This window comes from Exophiala oligosperma (genome assembly GCF_000835515.1).
Source record: "Exophiala oligosperma strain CBS 72588 unplaced genomic scaffold supercont1.7, whole genome shotgun sequence".
NCBI classification, from domain to species: Eukaryota; Fungi; Ascomycota; class Eurotiomycetes; order Chaetothyriales; family Herpotrichiellaceae; genus Exophiala; species Exophiala oligosperma.
The window spans coordinates 1,175,445-1,193,500 of NW_015622824.1; the positions used below are offsets into that span (position 1 = coordinate 1,175,445).

At 48.4% G+C, this 18,056-nt stretch overlaps 2 protein-coding genes across 2 annotated transcripts; both read right to left on the bottom strand.

Moving 5' to 3' along the window:
• Positions 1–1,699: 1,699 nt before the first annotated feature.
• PV06_07724 (uncharacterized protein) lies at positions 1,700–4,546 on the bottom strand. The gene is made up of 2 exons (XM_016409000.1): positions 2,448–4,546; positions 1,700–2,366 (listed from the first exon to the last, which is right to left on the bottom strand). The coding sequence occupies exons 1-2, from the start codon at positions 4,375–4,377 to the stop codon at positions 2,125–2,127; spliced, it is 2,172 nt and encodes a 723-aa protein (XP_016260754.1). The 5' UTR covers positions 4,378–4,546; the 3' UTR covers positions 1,700–2,124.
• Positions 4,547–12,277: 7,731 nt separating this feature from the next.
• Positions 12,278–14,756, bottom strand: PV06_07725 (uncharacterized protein). Its single transcript, XM_016409001.1, has one exon. The coding sequence runs from the start codon at positions 14,688–14,690 to the stop codon at positions 12,387–12,389; it is 2,304 nt and encodes a 767-aa protein (XP_016260755.1). The 5' UTR covers positions 14,691–14,756; the 3' UTR covers positions 12,278–12,386.
• Positions 14,757–18,056: the final 3,300 nt, after the last annotated feature.

Genomic DNA, 18,056 nt, shown 5'->3' on the forward strand with positions numbered 1-18,056 from the left:
ACAGGAGTATAATTATACATTAGGTCACTGTTTCCGACGAATTACACCGAGGATGATTCACACGTGACGCGAAGGGTATGAGCTACTCCGTATTCTCCGTTTGATACTAGCCTGAGACGTTTACATTTGTATACAGTATGATTAAGTGCGGGGGAGGGAAGTTGGAGTCCCGGGGTTCCCTTTCCCTTGTGACCCTTTGTTGATTATTTGACGTTTCATACGTGGTACTCCGTACCTTTCCCTGCCTCCCACCTTCTGTGGTGAGTCTAGGTACCTCTAACTATAGGTTGGTTACGAATCTCCCTCTTACCCTTCTGCCGACGGGGAAGGGGGTGAAAGATGTTTACTGTCAAAGGTATTTAATCATTCTTTAGTCCCCCTTCTTTTTCTTCCCTCTTCCTCTTTTCCCTCTTCTTCCCACCACCACTACCTTGTAGTTTCCAATCCCACACTTCTTCACGACGCCCCCGATTTCTTGACAAGAGGGAATCCAAACACAGAGACTCGTCTTGAAATTACCACAACACACCGCTGTTCACAACATCACCAATCTCCACTCATCCCACCACTTTTTAAAAGAATCAAAGTCAACTTCCGCAGGCTCAGACGACCCTCTGAAGAACAATCGCACTCGCACACCGACACCACCCGTTCGCAAAACCCTCCCCCCCAAGAAATTCAATTCTCGTGTGACGGAGTACAGTACCGATCACATCCTACTTTTGAAAGGTTCTCTCGAAACGCCAAAGTAATTTCTCGATACATTCCCACCACGACAACACAACCACGCTTCACAAAAGAACCAAGAAAACGAAAAAAAAAATGCAAACTCGAACAATTATGGCCCTAGGCGGTCTCGGAGCCTTGGCCGCGGTCGGCATGACCCAATTGTCCCTACAGTCACAGGACCGTCAGTACAAAAAGACTTTGCAGTACATGCACGACGGAAGGGAAAGGATCCAAGAAAAGATGAACCAGATGAGTGGTGGTGCAACAAATGAGAAGAAGTGAAGAAGAGTGTTACAAACGTGCAGAGTACACAAATAATGGTTACATTGTTCAAGAGCAACCCAAAAGACCTCCCAGAGAGAAAACATTGTTGGGCTTTTTTCAAGGTATTGCAATGTACTGGTAGTACAGAAGGGGATCCTACAATCATCATCGAAGTACTGAGACTCCATAAACAACATACTGGAGAATCAAAATCAAAAACAGAAAATCAAAAACAAAAGACAAAATTACAAAAACAGACTCGAGTGATTTTCTTCTTCTTTATCTCGCAAGAAATGAAAAACGAACAAGGTAAGAGAGACGTGATGTTGACGGTGCGTTGCGAACCAAGGGAGTGGTGAGGTACTACGTGATAAGTGTACATCCAAGTGTTCTGTACGAGTATGATTATGGAAGCGTCGAATAAGTAAAATCAAGTACCTGAGTGAGTGAGTTGGTGTGATTGAGGAAGGCAAACCCTTACGCATTTGTTTCCTGTTGTATGGATATCGAGTTGAAGATAGATACAACTTTGTAGGGCGCCCCGGGACAAAGTCAGCAATTGATATCATACCTCAAATGTTGCAACCACAGACCAGATCACATTGTACGGGTGCAATATATGTATATACGAGTACCAAATGCGGAGCACAGAGTATAAAATCACTCTACGCATACGGTACATCTCGGCACCAAAGGGTTGACAATGCCCTCTGTAGAAAGGTTTCGAATTCTGATGTTCTACAACAACTAGGTAGTACCGTGTTTCAATGTGTCTTTTGACGGACGAGGTATAAACACGTCCCTCTCCATACCGCATACCTAGACAACAAAAAAAACACCGTTGAAATGCAAATGCCATGGATTCAAAGGCAAAATGTGACGCATTCGACGTGCGCGTTGGTCTCAAGGGGAAAAAAATCAACACTCTGGACGTATCGTACAACCTCCTTTGAAGAAAGGGTTTGGGCTTTTTGTCACCTCCTTGGCCTGTCAAGACAAATCGTCTTGATCTCTTGATCCCGTACAACCTACCAAGACCATGTAGAGACAGAATACTTTCCGGGTTGATCGAAACACTCGCTCAACTCGCTCGATCCACTTGCGCAAGGACCAGCTAGTCGTGATGGCTACCTAAGAATCCTCATCTTCAGTCTCGGTGTCCGTCTCGGAAGTATCATCTTCACTCTCATCCCCCTCGGTGTCACTCTCGTCGTCCTCGTCGCTATCGGCCGCAGCGTTGCCGGACTGTACGACAGGTACGTCAACTTGACTCGCCGTCCTCTTCTTTTTTCTTCTCGTCGTCGGGTTGGACCCGGTCGTCGCGCCAGACAAACCTCCTGACTTCATGGCTTGAAGTTGTCCTGCTATCGTATCTGTGTTGCGACCCAAGTTAGTCAGAATCCTTGAAACACGGAGCCCCAAAAAACCAAAACAGAACAAAAAAAAACACATACCTTCATCAGGCTCACTAATCTCATCGTCACTCTCCACCTGGTTCGCCTCGCTCGGATTCCGGACATCAAGAACGACGTCCACCTTTGCGTCAAGTCCGATATAACTGTCACACACGAGGTGTAGGACGAAAGGGAACGCATGAATTTGAGGAGGTGCTTGGAAAGGACATTTCAACGTCAACATGTTGAACGTGGGTGTGCCGTCGGGGTTGAAGATCGGCTTGTCGAATGCGGTGAACGTAAACGGTGGCACCGAGATGCGTCCACTCCTTGCCTCGGCCAGGAAGATGTGCCATCTCGGTGCGTGATCCGCCGCAAAGTACGGGGCGTGGGCGAGTGGAGGCTGTACGGAACCAGGGTTGGACTCGTCCTCAACCACCTTCCCGTCTATCGTCTTGCGGCGCTTGGACTTTGCCGATTTGCGACCGTGTAGTGCATCCAAATCTCCTTCTTCAGGGTCGATATCCTCTAGGTCGAGAGGATCAATGGGTGGCACGTTTTTCGTTCCTGGAGGTATGACACGCGCCTTCACGACCAGCTGGACGAGAGATCCCGGCGTGACGACTCGTTCGCCGACGACCTTGAAAAATGCCTTTGCGATTTGAAGATGGGGGATTTGAGACGCAACTTGCATGGCTTGATTGTATTGTGTTTCGGAGAGGCCGGAGCACAGGTTCCTCCGGACGGCTGCCGGAAGAGACATGAACTGCTGTAGGGTGACTGGTTCCTTTGCGGTGCCGGTAATTTTGCTCGCCAGTTCGGACGTGAAGTTGGGAAGTTGTAGTAGCGGTGAAGCGTTTGGAGGCACTGCTTGGATGATGCTTTGTGAGGTATGGTATGCAGACAGTAGAGGCTTGACAACCTGGAATGGTAAAGTGACTGAAGCGAAAGAGTTGTTCAGGAGGAACGCAGTCGGCGCAACCGCGTATTTCTCCCGTTCCAGCTCCGTATCTTCGAGGTCGATGCGAGCGAGATAGGCCCAGAGCAAAGCCAACGTCTTTCGTCGCACAGGGTCTTCGATGGACTTCAGTCGAGCCTTGTCTGCATCGCTGAGCACCGAGCTCTTCAAAACCTTGCTCTCAGCTTTCGCCGCTCCAGCGTCACTTCGTGTCCCCTTCAGCGCCTCTTTGAATTCTTCACCCGCACTTGTTGCTGCCACGACACCGCCTTCTGAGATATCTTCTTTCCATTCCCGGAACAGGTTGCCAGCACTGGCATGCAGGACCTTATCCTTGGTGAGAGCTTGAGTGCCGTACCACCATTTCGCCAGGGTATAAGGGAGAATGATACCCAAAAGGATGCCGTAAAATGCGACCACAAAGTATCGGTTTTCCTCCTCGACCATCCATTTTGGCAAGGCAATGCCTATGCTTGTAGACTGTCGGCCGTCCGGGTTGCCATACTGTAGATAATTGTTCCTTATCTCTTCATCAGTCAAAGCCTTGTATGCCTTTGTCATTTCCACCCATCGGTCATTGATGGTCTCCAGGGTTTCATTCTTCGCAGGGTCCGGCTTCGCCTTGTCCGGGTGATGTTTGATGGCCAATCGTTTGTAGAATTTGTCAATCTCCTTCTCCGAGGCACTTCTCTTGACTCCGAGAATGTCATACGGATCCCAGATTTGTGGCACTGTTCTCTGGGTGACCGCAATGAGATAGATCATGTACGCCATGAATGCGTACCCTACCACCATCGCAATGATGCGCTTCGTCTTCCGATCCCTTCTTTTCCGCTTTTTTCTTTGTTCGTCTATTAAGTCCCCATGTTTCGGCTTGAAGTCTGATTTTACATGCGAAGCGGTTTGCTCGAGATCTGTAGAGGCTTTGAAGACGTTGTATGTGAGAGGGAGAGTGACAATGCCGGCCATTGTCAGCATGAAGAAGGGAAAGAACTGGCCCTGGTCATCGTAGTTGTAGTCGGAGGAGGCCATGGTGAATTGCAAGCCGCCGGGGCTGCGTCGCGCGATACTCGTAAGAAAATTACTTTACTGTCCGTTAAGAGCACCTTGGATTGTTGAAAGAAAGCCGAAGGAGTGAAAATTGCGCGTCAAAGAAATGGAGAAACCTGAATGGACAAAAGCCAAACGGGTGCAGTGAAAGTTCTCATCAGTCGTAACAGAGTATCGCGGGCAGATCAAAAAAGTGACGGGTCAGCACAGGCGATGTGGCCACAAGGCTAGCCTAAGCCTCGCCAGCCTTGGCTTACCTCAGCCTCGTCGAGAAAAAGGGGCCGACGCTCGTCCACATATAACAACGCCATGCATCCTGAATTAATTCAGATGAAGATTTCTTCTTTACTGTCTTCTACAAGCGCCGACTTCCCGAAATGCCTCCAATATTATAGAGTGTCTTTCACTCTAGAATCTTCTCCATCCATACTATCTTCTGTTCATATGCTGACTCAAACGCACTTTACAAGGCATAACGGAAGTACTTGTTTTCCTGGTCCGTCAGATCCATGAAAGCCTGCTCCTCTGGCTGTGGTGGAAGATCTAGTGCATCCCGCTTAGCATTCTCTCTTTTGTTCAAAAAATAAAGAACGACCAAACATCCCAAGGCGAAAATGTTCATCGCAATAGTGGTGTATTTTCCGTCCGAATAGTACGGCGCGTTTCGAAACGTTTGTGGTCCTCTATAAACAGGTTAGCAATGTGTACCGATCTCACCTAACTGAACCCACTCCGGATGCTCAAGCAATGCTCAAGCAATGCTCAAGCATTCATACTCTGTGTCTGGGGCATTAGGGAAAACTCACATCAAGAATCCGACACAATACGCAATCAATACCATGGCATTGACAGTGGTCTTCTTCGTGTAGCCAGCAACGTTGGTTGAGATGCAACTCAGGATAATTATGAGGGCAGTCGCCGAATTCCCCAACCACATATAGTATCCCATAAGCTGGCCAATGCGGTGGTTTGTCGGTCCACCCGTGGCAAGACCAGCCATGAGTGAAATGGCGAAAAGACAACCAAGCATACCACAACAGGCAGCGAGCGTTCTGTTCTTAGTCTTATACCCGACATACGGAAGCCCGACGTTTGATAGGATCTGGAAAAATCCTGCCGGCATTGATAAGAGGAGTGTAGTTCGTGTGTCGAACCCGTAACCCTGGATCAGTAGAGTGAAAAACACCGTAAACCCTCCCGCCGGCAGCATCGTTGTACATGCAACGAGGGCATACAGCCAAGCCTGGAAGGATGAGTCAATGATCGCTTCAACAGCCACAAAAATGATGGTATCTTACTCGAGCATCCAAAAGGGCTTCACGAAACTGATACCATTTGAAAGTCTTCGTACCAATGCCTTGCTGATTGTCACGAAGGCGTTCAACAGCGAAATGACGATCTTCATCACTGAGCCACTTGGCATTGGTTGGTGAATCGGGCAAGAAAAAGAGCATGCCGATGCCGAACAATGCCGTTAATATGCCAAAGAGGATGAACACCACTTTCCAGGGTGCGAATGTCACGGACGGGTTGTCATCAAAGCCTCTGGCGATACCATAGGCAATTGCTCCTCCCACAATAGACGCAAACCCATTGCCGCAGAACCAAAAAGATGTCCGTGTAATTTGTTCATCAGAGCGATAGATCCGTGCTGTGTACAAGACAAAGCCTGCTGTCACAGATCCTTCGAATGCTCCCAAGAAAAATCGAGCAACCATGAGTGTAGCAAAACTTGTTGTTCCAGCATGGCAACAGAGAACTATTCCCCATATGATCACCGTGCAGGAGACATATTTCATCAGTGGCAGTCTTTGCATCAATCGATTGTGGGGGTATTCAAATGCGAGGTAGCCAAAGTAGAAGATGCTCCCGGTCCTGCAACAAGTATTTGTCAACCGAAGCTGTGAGAGGATTAGGACGCTGAAACACTTACCAAGGATACTGGACAGCATTGATGCCCAGATCCGATCTAGCTCCCATTACTACTGCGAAGCTCAAACTGACCTTATCGATATATTGCAAGGTATAGAGAGCAAACATCCAGGGCATGATATGCCAGTCGATAGTGCTTCGAATGCGTTTGTCAGTAGTTTCATCGATAAAGATGGCCCCGCCGCTAGTAAAATGTAGAGCAACATCCGCATCCTTTCCGATGGACTTCAACATCCCATCTCCGATGCTGTCCTCTCTGTTTATGGGGATGTGAGTCGGCACTTCATCCTCAGGCTTGACAACCATACTGGTTTCCCCATGCAACTTCTCATTTGTCATGTTGGAAAAAAGAGTTGCAGATAGACAGGAAGGTTAAAAGTGGTTGTGATAGCGTACTGTTACCTCTCAATGATCGTAGTTGTTATAGTCGATCCAGATGGCTCACTTCTATACCAATGAGGCGCCTGAAGTCTTTGCGGAGAGGGAGGCCGTTGATCATAACGTACATTATATACATGACAGACCACGGGGCTAGCAGTCTGCTCAACATGCATATCGCATGGCGAATAGATCATGGCTTCCAACAGCGACTCAAGATCCGAAGCCTCAAGAATCTGGAGAAGGGCAGGAAGACGCTGCCAATTCCTGGGTCTTCGTCCCAAGTGGGTCCCACATTTCGGATTACACCGTGACATTCATGCTATGATTTCGGTATGTGTCCGACGACTGCCATGAAATGCGGAGTTAGTTTATGATATGATGAAGATAGGCTCTGACTGTGGTCAACCAGATCCATAACCGTCCCGGAGAAAATGCCGTGGACCGCGTTTCTTAGGAGATTTCCAATCCATTGTTGTAGGATGTTCCACCCGATGTTAGTCTTTGCGAATGTGCGCCAAAGTCCTTTCTTGACGGCAGACTCCAACTCCGTGTTGCCGTCCAATTGCTAGCCTGTAGATACCTGTCTTTCATTGATAGTGGAAACCTTTTTCGTCGACATAGACATCTACTTTGGAAGAGCCGGTTTTGCGGCCACCCAGCAACAATGTCTGAACTCACATTACACACATCGAGTTTGTTTGATCCCAAGCAGAAGAAATTCTTGCCAGATGTTTCAATCTCCGTCGACCAGACAAGTGGCAACATCGTCAAAGTCTGGACAAGAAAAGCCGAGCGTGAGATCAAAGAGAATGATATCGACCTGCGTGGCAAGACTGTTATTCCTGGAATGGTCGACGCTCATACACACATCTTCCTCCATGCATACCAGTAAGTATTATGATGGTTCTAGTCCTCACGGGCAATCACTGATGTCTGTCTCACAGGGAACACCCCAGTCTTAATCAGAAGCGTGATGAGAGTGCTGCCGAGAGAATCATCAGGTCTGTGAATCATTGCCGAAAAGCTCTTCTCGCCGGCTTCACCACTTATCGGTCAGTCAAGAATCATATCGTCCTCCCGTCAACTTGCTTCGACCACTGACTTGCTGGACAGTGACTTGGGCTCAGAGTCAATGGGTGATTCGGATGCCAACGTCCGAGACGCCATAGCTAGAGGCCTGATGCCTGGTCCGAGACTATTTGTCGCGACCAAAGTGATCGCAAGCACTGGATCGTATGAACCGCGCACCGAGAATGGTGGAGACGGCCATGTGTGTCTCCCCGCCGGAGCTGATGCAGTGGACGGTGTTGAAGAGATTCGACGTGCGGTCCGTCGTAGGATCGCAGCCGGCGCCGATGTGATCAAGTTCTTCGCTGACTATCGTCGACGAATTATGAGATATCCTCCCGCTCAGCAACATCCATATATCCACAGCGTAAAGTTCCCGCCGGCGAACCCAAACCCTGATGTTCTTTTATTCAATCAAGAGGAAATGGACACAATTGTGCAAGAGGCCAGGTTGGCTGAATGCCCTGTCGCTGCCCACTGTGGTACGATCAACGGCACCTTGTGTGCCATCAAGGCAGGCGTTCACACCGTCGAACATGCCTATTTTGCAAACGAAGAGGTGTTCGACCAGATGATCAAGAACAACGTGGTGTTTGTGCCAACTTTGTCGGTTTGTGAGGAATTACATCCAAAACGCTTGGAAGAGATCAAGGCTCAAGTCGCCTGTGCCCATAAAAAGGGTGTACGTTTAGCTTGCGGTGGTGACACCGGCCCGGTTCCCCATGGGAGTAATGCAAGGGAACTAGAACTGATGATGGAAGCCGGTGTGCCGGTCGAGGATGTCATCGAGGCCGCCACGGTGGGAGGTTGGGACGCGTGTGGAGGTGACCTATGCGGGTTGAGATTCGGATGGTTCGATGCTGGTACTAGAGCAGATATTGTTGCTCTTGACACAGACCCAAGGGACGATAGACAGGCTTTCCGGAAGGTCAACTTTGTGATGAAAGACGCTGCTATTTACAAGAAAGACGGGAAAATGGTAATGCTAGACGAATGAGTCTTTACAAGGAGTTGCTCCAACAGGCCGTATGGTCTAGAGCAACTGGAAAGTAATTGAAAAAAAGCTGTCGCTCTTGACACTCAAGTACACCATGCGTAGGCAAAATCCTCTTCAGTCGTCCCGGATCTGTATCTTCCCAGCAGCTACTAACAATCTACCTCCATCCACTCTGATGTTTTGCCCAGTAACATTAAAGCCAGCTGGGCTCGCGAGGAACAACGCCGTAGAAGCAAGCTCCTGTTCCGTGCCTGGACGCCGCGCCGGCATCTCCTTTGCGAATCTCATGTTTGAGTCCGGATGATTAGGATCCAGGGGATTCATGTTACTTGCAAATAAACCAGGAGAAATTGCATTCACTCGTACTGTTGGAGCAACGGTCGTCGGTGTCAGCTGCTATTAATTATCGAATACGCACAAAAAACAATCAACCACACTTACTGTAGAGATCGGCAAATTCGGCAGCCATGATCTTGACCAAATGGTCCACAGCGGCCTTCGAAGCTTGATACGCAGGCAGAAACTGAGCGGTGTGTTTGCTTGCTACACTGGAGAAACAAATCACGGAGCCTCGTCCAAGTTGACGTGCTGCACTTGCTCCCAGCAAATCCAGGAGGCCTGCCGTTAGGTAGTATTGTGAGAATACATTGATGTGGAAAGAATCATCAAGATCTGCCCAGTCAAGTGATCTGGTACTCTCAACCAAAGCCGCCAGGCCTTGTCCAGGAGTAAAAGACTTCTTGTTAAATCTCCTAATCCCTGCTGCCGCAACAAGAGTGTCAACTCCTTTTCCAAGAGCACGAACTTTAGTGACAATCTCATCAATGCCAGACTTGTTACTGACGTCGCCCCGTATGCTACAGGTCAAAGAGTTAGAGAGACCGTCTTCAGGCATTGATAGGTGGAAATGTATACCAATATATCTCTCCATCAAGTCCCAATCGTTGCTTTATTGATGTAAACTCTGCTTTTGTGTCTTCAAGGCGTTCTTGAAGTATGTCTATGAGAGTGACCGATTGAGCACCACTATCTGTGAACTTTTAGCACGAGCGTCGAACTTCAAGCCACATCACAGCGGCCACTTCTGTATCAACGCGTGAAGACCGTTGAAGTGGTCCAGTGCATCTAAGTTATTCTTCTGTACCTCTCCCCGCCCAAGAAGATTCCTCTCCCTACGATCCTATCGTAACATGCTTCCTGCATGACCGAATAACACTCACACTCAGCCTGCGAATGAAAAACAATGCTATGTGAGTTCGAGCAGAGCTATATCACTGGACAATGCCTCCCACACGCCGTGTTGTCAAGGCATGTGCGAGATGTCGTCGTCGGAAGGCCAAGGTACGAACCACCTTCACCTTTCCCCCCTTGTCCCAAAAGCCTACCTGCAACGGGTGAGCCATGATATTGACCCAAAGCGGCACCCAGTGTGACGGAAAATACCCCAAGTGTGGTGCATGTGCCTCGGCGTCGGTCGAATGCACAGGTTACGACAGCCTGGCAGGCACGTTGAAACCACGCAGCGAGGTGGCCGACCTGGAGAGCCGCATTCAACAACTCGAATCACGGCTCGAGGCCGTCAAATCTACCAATGGTGCTCTCCCCGACGACCCTTTCGGCATCCAAGATGCTCTCGACGACTTACAGTGTAGCCTTGCCGACGTGGACCACGAATCCCACGCGGGCGTCAAGTGGTCCGAGCATGTTCATCATCGTTCTCGCACCGGCGCCAGTGGACCAGCCCCCAGCAGTCACGACTTCGCCTTCTTTGAGAGATTGTTACTATCGCCGGCCCCATTCCTAGCCATCATCAACACAACACCCGTCATCACCAAATCCCGATCTGATGCTACTAATATCACTGCTGCTGCCGTAGACTTGGCGGCAGAGAAAAGAGGTAGACCACTAAAGTCTGTTCCCGAGGACGTCGTCGGCATTCTTCTCAAAAACTACAAAGACACCTATTTGGCACAGTACTCTTTCTGGACGAAGACGAGCTCGATCGATCTTTTGCGCGGATCACAGGCCCAGATATTGCCCAGGCATCACATTTTGATCATTTCAGTCTAGGAATGGCCCTGGCGATTAGTGTATGATGAGTTTTCTTTCATTGCTTCTTTGCATTTCATGGACGTTCCCACACATACTTGTACATACTGACTGACATGTTTTCCCGCAAAAATTACCAGGCTACGACACTCACTCGGCTCGACAGACAGCGCGCCACTACCCTCGGTCGTGAGTTCTGGAACGGAGCCAAGTTGCACTTGCCATTCGTCTTTGAAGGGGCTGGGCACGACGTGCTCCGTGCAATGCTTTTACTCGCCCGCTACGGCTTCCTCTACCCACAGGCATGCGATCCGTTCATCTGTGCAGGTGAGGCCATGAGCCTCGCGTTGCAGATGGGTTTACAACACGAAGCGGTCGCTGACCGAGGCAAGTTACTGAGCCAAAAGGAAAGGGATGAGCGGCGAATATTGTTCTGGTCTACATATATCATGAACTGGTTAGTGAGCCTGAACGAGCAAACCCACGATTCCTTGGGCAACAACCCCTTGAGACTGACAGCCTACTACGGAGTAAAGTAATGTGCATTACATCCCCTCCAGACCATTCAATTTGCCTGTGACGGAAGTGTCTACTCAGGTTTGTTCTCCAAAAGATCGGTTTCCCTGTTGAGCCACTAGCGCTGATGAAGCCAACCAGCTTCCATATGTCTCAGCGAACGGCATGCTAAACTCTTTCCTGAGTCGCTCATCATACGTGGCGCCACATGTTTGGTCTGCCCGAATGCTCGAATTGGAGACCTTGACCATGATCTACTCCCCTTCTTCGACCGCCATGACTGCCGATGACTTTCAAGACTGGCAAAATGGGCTGACACACCGCTTACAAGAATGGCACAACGCCACACACAGTAGCGTGGACGACGTGTTGGCGACGACCATACAATTCCACGACATCATTTACCATTTTCTGATCTTTCGTCTCAACAGACCATCCCCGGGATACCCAGTGCCAACGCTGGACATGCGGCGGCAAAGTATCAGAGCCGCTCTCAAGGTAGTAGACATCTATGCTATCAATGACAGGAACGGAATGCTGCTGTACCATTGGCACGCAGCGTACCACCTTTGCGAGCTTGGGGCCTTCCTTCTGCAATTCATGCTTGGAGCAATTCGTGCCTATTCTCTCTCGGACTTTCGCCAAATCGAAGAGATAGAGTCGGAAATCTTGCCCAATACCGTGAATACTGTCATATACATTCTGTGGAAGGTAGTTGGGCGCTGGTCCGAGGCAGGAACCAGTGTCAGGTCGCTTGAACAAGTTGCCCGTCCGATTCTAGAAGCCTTTGACGCATGGTGCCATGAACAGGATTATGGTACAAACATCCTCAGCCAAGATCCACCTGCGCTACTAGGCCACTTGGCTGGCCTCTGGAGTCTACCAATCATGCAGACTTTCGACACTGGATGAGCCTAATCCAATCAGAACAAGCTTATCCTGCACTTTCACACCAGCACCAGAAGGCCGCGCCTAACTCGTTGAGAGTTCAAAGGTTGTCGAGTGTCACAGTACGTTATTGTCGCACGAGACGAATAATAATATGAGATCAATCTGCGAAATATCGTGCAAGGGACCAGTCTCGTTCCTGGGAGTCCGTCATGATCGGCATTGGCATTAGAGACGGATCACCAAGAATTGTATCCCATTGTGACCAGTCGATCGCTTGGTCCGCAAAAATATCGATCTCATTTCCCGGATTAAGGCGAAACGGTTCGTCCGCTCCCTCCATGTCTGTTGACATTGTTGCATACCCAGACTCAACACCGCCAGCGGACCAAGCATTTGGAGCCTCGGCTGTTGTTTGCATACCACTCTGAATCGACGAAGAAGCCGCGTCCTTCTGCATTGACTTTTGCGTACCGCGCTCGGCCGGAGGAGGAGAAGCAGTACCTGCGGTGTGGCGGATTCCTGATCGTTTCCGCTGAGCATGAAGCTGTCGAAGGTTGTCTTGCTGCTGCCTAAGGTCGTTTACAAATGCTGGAGTTCTTGGGACAAACCTGCCCTCCTTCTTCAAGCTTTCGACATATGCCTCATACGCCGTCAAGCACAACTTACTCACTGCCACACAAGGCGGCTCCTTGGTCTTCATGATCAAATTTGGAAAGTTCTCAATCGTCTCCTCAATGATCTGCCATATGTCCGAAGCACCCGCCATGAGCGGAGTGACCCTCACCGTGTCCAATACATGGATAAATGTCTGCCATGGAAAGTAGTAGGCCGTGTACCAGGAGAAACGTTTCAGGGAAGGATTCGAACGCATCATGTTGTATTGTTGTAAGAGTCCGACAGACACTTGCCACACCAACTGCCGTTCCGAATCTGGAATGCTTTGCGAGCCATTCCATCTCCTCGGGTGATGAACCATGAACTGGGCTTTGCTCACAACTGACCGGGCCAAAAGCATACTCAGGAGCTGTAGCGGCTGCGAAGGATCGAGGTATCGAACATATTTTGACTCAATCATCTGCTCGAATTCTTCGATTGCCTTGTCTCTGTCTTTCAATTCATCCTGGCTTTTAATCCTTCCCTGGAGGTCTCCAGACATTCTTTCTTTCTTCTTTCGGCCTGCATAGCTCGACCAATACGAAAACATTTCAGCTCGCAAGGCACAGTACAGAGACTCCGTGACTTTGGTGGACTCCTCTGGGATTGAAGTCATTGCGGGGAAGAGGTCGTCATCGTCGACATTGGCAGGACAATTGGGTATGTTGGTGCTTCCGTCGAAAGTGCCAATCCTGCCATAACCACTCAGATCCCCAGATCGTTGATCGAGTAGGCTCATCTCCCACCATATGCGACGTCGGATTTCGACATCGAAAGGCGGTAGACCCAAAGTACTTCCATCACGGTGAAGCCCCATGCCCTCGCCAATGCGGACGGCAACACCCAGCATATTCCACAGAGTTCGGCTGTCATAAAACTCTCGGACAGCTACGAGGTGTAGCAGATAAGCCTGCAAAACTGTCAAATTCGAGGTCCCCATCAGCTTCGCGCGTGTCAGGGCAAGTTTCGTAGCACGTATATATCGCGAGAGCAGGTGCTTGCGGGTTTGACCGAATCGTTGTTCGCAGTCTTCATCGCGCATTGACATTACCGCAGCACTATAGATGGCAAAGAGGAGTGCTTCGAAACTTCTTGACATTTTCTCGGGCCTTACCATGACGGTTTGAATGGTTTGTTCAGTCGTGGGCGCGTGAAGAAGCTTCAAGACAGGACTAACGTTTCTCAAGTAAATTCGCCATAGCTCCATGGTTTGCTCAGTGGATGGGTGTAGTTCGTCAATGCTGGCTGGCGTTTCAAGGGATCCGAGAACAACGTCCGCTGCTTCTTCGGCTAGTTCGTCGGGGCCGTTATCTTCGTCGGATGAGTTGCCCAGCGCATCGCCTATTTCACGGAACTCTTCTATCACTCGGGTCCAGAGGCCATTGTTGAGATACTTGGAGCGGCCCTGTTCATGCAACAAACGAGGCTTTGAGATTGCCCCTTCTGGACTGAGAGGCCTCGCGTCCGGTGATATGAAGTCTGTCGGGGTATTGCCCTTTGGACTTTGATGACTTGTCTGGGATGAAGTCACGACTGCAGATGACATTGCCAGGGTGTTGGGGTCGACACCGTTCTTTTCAAGTAGCGCCTCGTACATGTGAAGGCGCTGTACCAAAGCTTCTTCGGTCGTGCGCTTCTTCCTCCGTTTACGCGGAGGCAATGGTCTGAAAATACAATCCGCACTATGTCTCATGCAGGACTCACATGGTTGTCGCCTGTCGCATTTGACTTTGCGCTCGGAGCAGCGGGTGCAAGCATGGCCAAGTCGAGGTCTGGTATCGACTGTCGTAGGGCTCACCAACTCCATTATGACGATGACGAATATTGGCGAAGAGAGGAATGATCAGTACTAATTCATGACACCGGGGTGGCCTGAAATCGGTCAATGAAGAGTCGTATTTTGGACCGCAGAAGCTCAGTGAGGTTTGCGTCAAGACCGTGAGGAACAGGCTAGGCGGAAGCGAAGTTGCGGCCAATCAGTGACAGTAGATCTGGACGCTATTATGACCAATAAAGATTTTCCCTGTTGTAGAGAAATCAAGATGGAAGAGATATCGAGGTCGTAGTGTATGATCAGTCCAGGAGGACCATTGAGGTGTGGTTGGTGGGAATTTTTGTGCCTTTCGGGCCCGGTGATAACATGATCCGTGCGCAACACTTGGCCAGATTGGGAACCTCAACAGACACGTCTACCTGACTTCGCCTCATAACAACCATTTCTCAGTCAACGCAATGCCGTTCGCGGAAGTCGGTGAGTAATTGATGATGCAGGTTCTGAGAGACTATACGAGTGAGATCTTTAGTCCAATGATAATATCGACGACGACGGCGGTGGCCATGGCGAGGACGGCGACCATGCGACTCAGGATGCCGATGGGAATTGAAGAAGGATGGTAGAATGAGCATGAGTGTCGAAAAGGTGGGATAGATCACTCCTTTGAAAATTCTCAGGAACCAAGACTCGAAGGTAAGAATTGGATCACACACAGGAAGAATTGCAAGGGGAACTTCGCAAAGGGCTCCAATGGGAAACAGTGGATAGCTGGTTTCCCTCCTCCAGAGCTTTGCACAAGGCAAATGAACTGATGGAAGGAAATGCAAACAGTACAAAAAGACACAATGGAACAGGAACAAATGGAACAAGGGACAACTACGGTCAGGGCAACTACAAGATTAACAGAGGCAAAAACGGTGAAGAAGCAGGAAGTATGGAGAGCCATACATTCCCGCAATGAAACCACTTCAATCAAAACAAAGAGAAAGAAGCAAAAGATATGAAGAGCCATATTTTTGCACAAAGAAGAGAAAAGCAGAAAGAGCTATATTCAAGTGAATACAGGAACGCAAAAAGAAGAGAGAAAAAGAGTTTGCTTTGCTATGTTCGAATGAATATAGCAACGCAAGGAAGAAGAGAGAAAAGAGTTTGCTTTAGCTTTACTATATTCAGAATGATTATAGTAGAGCAAAAAGAGAAGAGGGAAAAGGAGAATACGGGAAAGCGAGTAAAAACGAGAAAACAAGACTTTACTATATTCATATGAATATGGTAAAGTAAAAAAGAAGAGAGAAAAAGAGTTTGCTTTACGATATTCAAATGAATATGGTCAAGCAAGTAGAAAAGAGAAAAGAAGAAAACAGCTATATTCAAATGAATATTGTAAAGCAAGAAGAGAGAAAAAGAGAATATGGGAAGACAAATAAAAAAGAGAAAACAAGACTTTACTATATTCGAATGAATATACTAAAGTGAAAGAGAGGAGAGAGTAAATAGGTTACTTTACTATATTCAAATGAATATGGTAAAGCAAACAGAAAACAGAAAACAGACTTTACTATATTCAAATGAATATAGTACAGTAAAAAGAGAAAAGACAAAATAGAAAAGAGAAAAAGAGCAGAACAGCTATATTCAAAATGAATATAGCAAAGCAAACAGAAAAGAAAAAACAAGCTTTACTATATTCATTGGAATATAGTAAAGTAATAGGGCCAAGCAAAAGACGAATAGCTATATTCAAATGAATATAGACGCAGAAAAAGAACAGCGGAGAACAGAACGCCAGAACGAAAAACGCCAGAACCCTAAAACACAAAAAGACAGAAATACGTCAAACGCCAAACGCCAAACTCCAGAACCCCAAGACAGAAAGCCAACAGCACAGCAAGACAGCAAGCAACAACTAGAGTAAGAAGGAAAGACAACAAGTAAAGGGAGTGAGGGTTAACGTACCTAATGAAGATGTGATGTATACAGTAAAGGCGAGAAGGTAGGAAGGAAGGGCAGAAGGAAAGGAGAGATGGTACAGTGGAAAAAGAAAAGAAGAGACAAGAGAGGGCAACGGTGTGAAGAAGAAAGCAAAAGTGTATGGGAATGAGTGATGAGAAAGAATGAAGAAGAGGGATTCTTGAAATCGACGGGGGCAGGCCACCCTTTTGTAAGAATTCAGATCAAACTACCTTCGGGCAAAGTGTGGGAACGATGAGGGACTATCATGGAATGATCGAGGCCGAGTGGACCAAGATCAGAGGAGTGGGAAACGACAACAAAATGCCTCAATGGGTCAGGGCAACGAGTAATGGAGAATGTGCCTCGATGGGGTCAGTGACAGGATCCGGGCAACGAGAGATGGAGAATGTGCCTCGATGGGTCCGGAAATGATAAACAAACGAGAAAAGCCTCAATGGGTCAAGATCAGAGAGAAACGAGGAATGGAAGAGAGAAAAAGCCTCAGTTGGGGTATCATTGAAAGTCACGAGCGAAACAAGAGTACAAAAGTTTTAGAATACCAGGTGGGTTGGCAGGATTTGAAGGTTCGAGTGCAGAGGATCAGGATTGTAAATTTTTTTTGAACACGGAAACAGAGCGAGGGTTGCCTTGTTGAAAGAAATCTCCATCAAGGCGAACATAAACAAGTTTGACTGACGTGACTCTTTTCAAAAGTCAATTGTGCAAGAAGATCACCCCTATATCACACACAGCCTCGTCGACTCGAACGACTTATCGCGATTGGCGCGACGGGGGCGAAAATCAAAACGCGATCGGTCGGTTCCACACAATAAGACGCGACGCGGATCCGTTTATGAAGAAGAACGACCCAGGATCTCCCGACGATTGCCTAAACGCGGTTTCACCACTTGTCACAATGCAGTATCCTTGTACGATCTGTACGATCTTGTATGATCTGAAATAGCACATGAGCCAATCAACAATGGTATCATGGTATGATTTGATCGGGATGATGATGATGACGATGATAGGACCCAGGAATCAGAGATCCACACCAACTGTCTCTGGTTTGAACAGATTCAAGAGATCCACCACCAGGCTGACAAGGCTACAAGGTGGTTTGATCGGAACGAGAAGATCTTATTGTGAAAGGGGACCCACCACCGGGTTGTCTTCGGTGTGAGAAGATTGAGAAGATCTCACTGTGAAGGTGCCCACTACCTTGATCGACAAGGCTACAAGGTTATATGATCGGAGCGAAAACATCTCAAAAAGGTCCCCCACTGGTTCCGAGATGGCGAGAAGAAAAGTGCCTTACAGTGGAGGTGCATTTGAGGGTGATGGTGATCCCGCAAGGTAGATGGGAGAGCAAGAAGGAGAGATGCCCATGGCTGAGAGCCAGGGTGATGCCACGATGGTGATGGCGCCGGAAGAGGTAGATGCCCA

Coding starts and splice junctions, on each gene's coding strand:
- PV06_07724 (XM_016409000.1), bottom strand. CDS start 4,377: ATGGCCTCCTCCGACTACAACTACGATGACCAGGGCCAGTTCTTTCCC. Junction 2,367..2,447: donor GATTAGTGAGCCTGATGAAG/GTATGTGTTTTT, acceptor GTCGCAACACAG/ATACGATAGCAGGACAACTT.
- PV06_07725 (XM_016409001.1), bottom strand. CDS start 14,690: ATGGAGTTGGTGAGCCCTACGACAGTCGATACCAGACCTCGACTTGGC.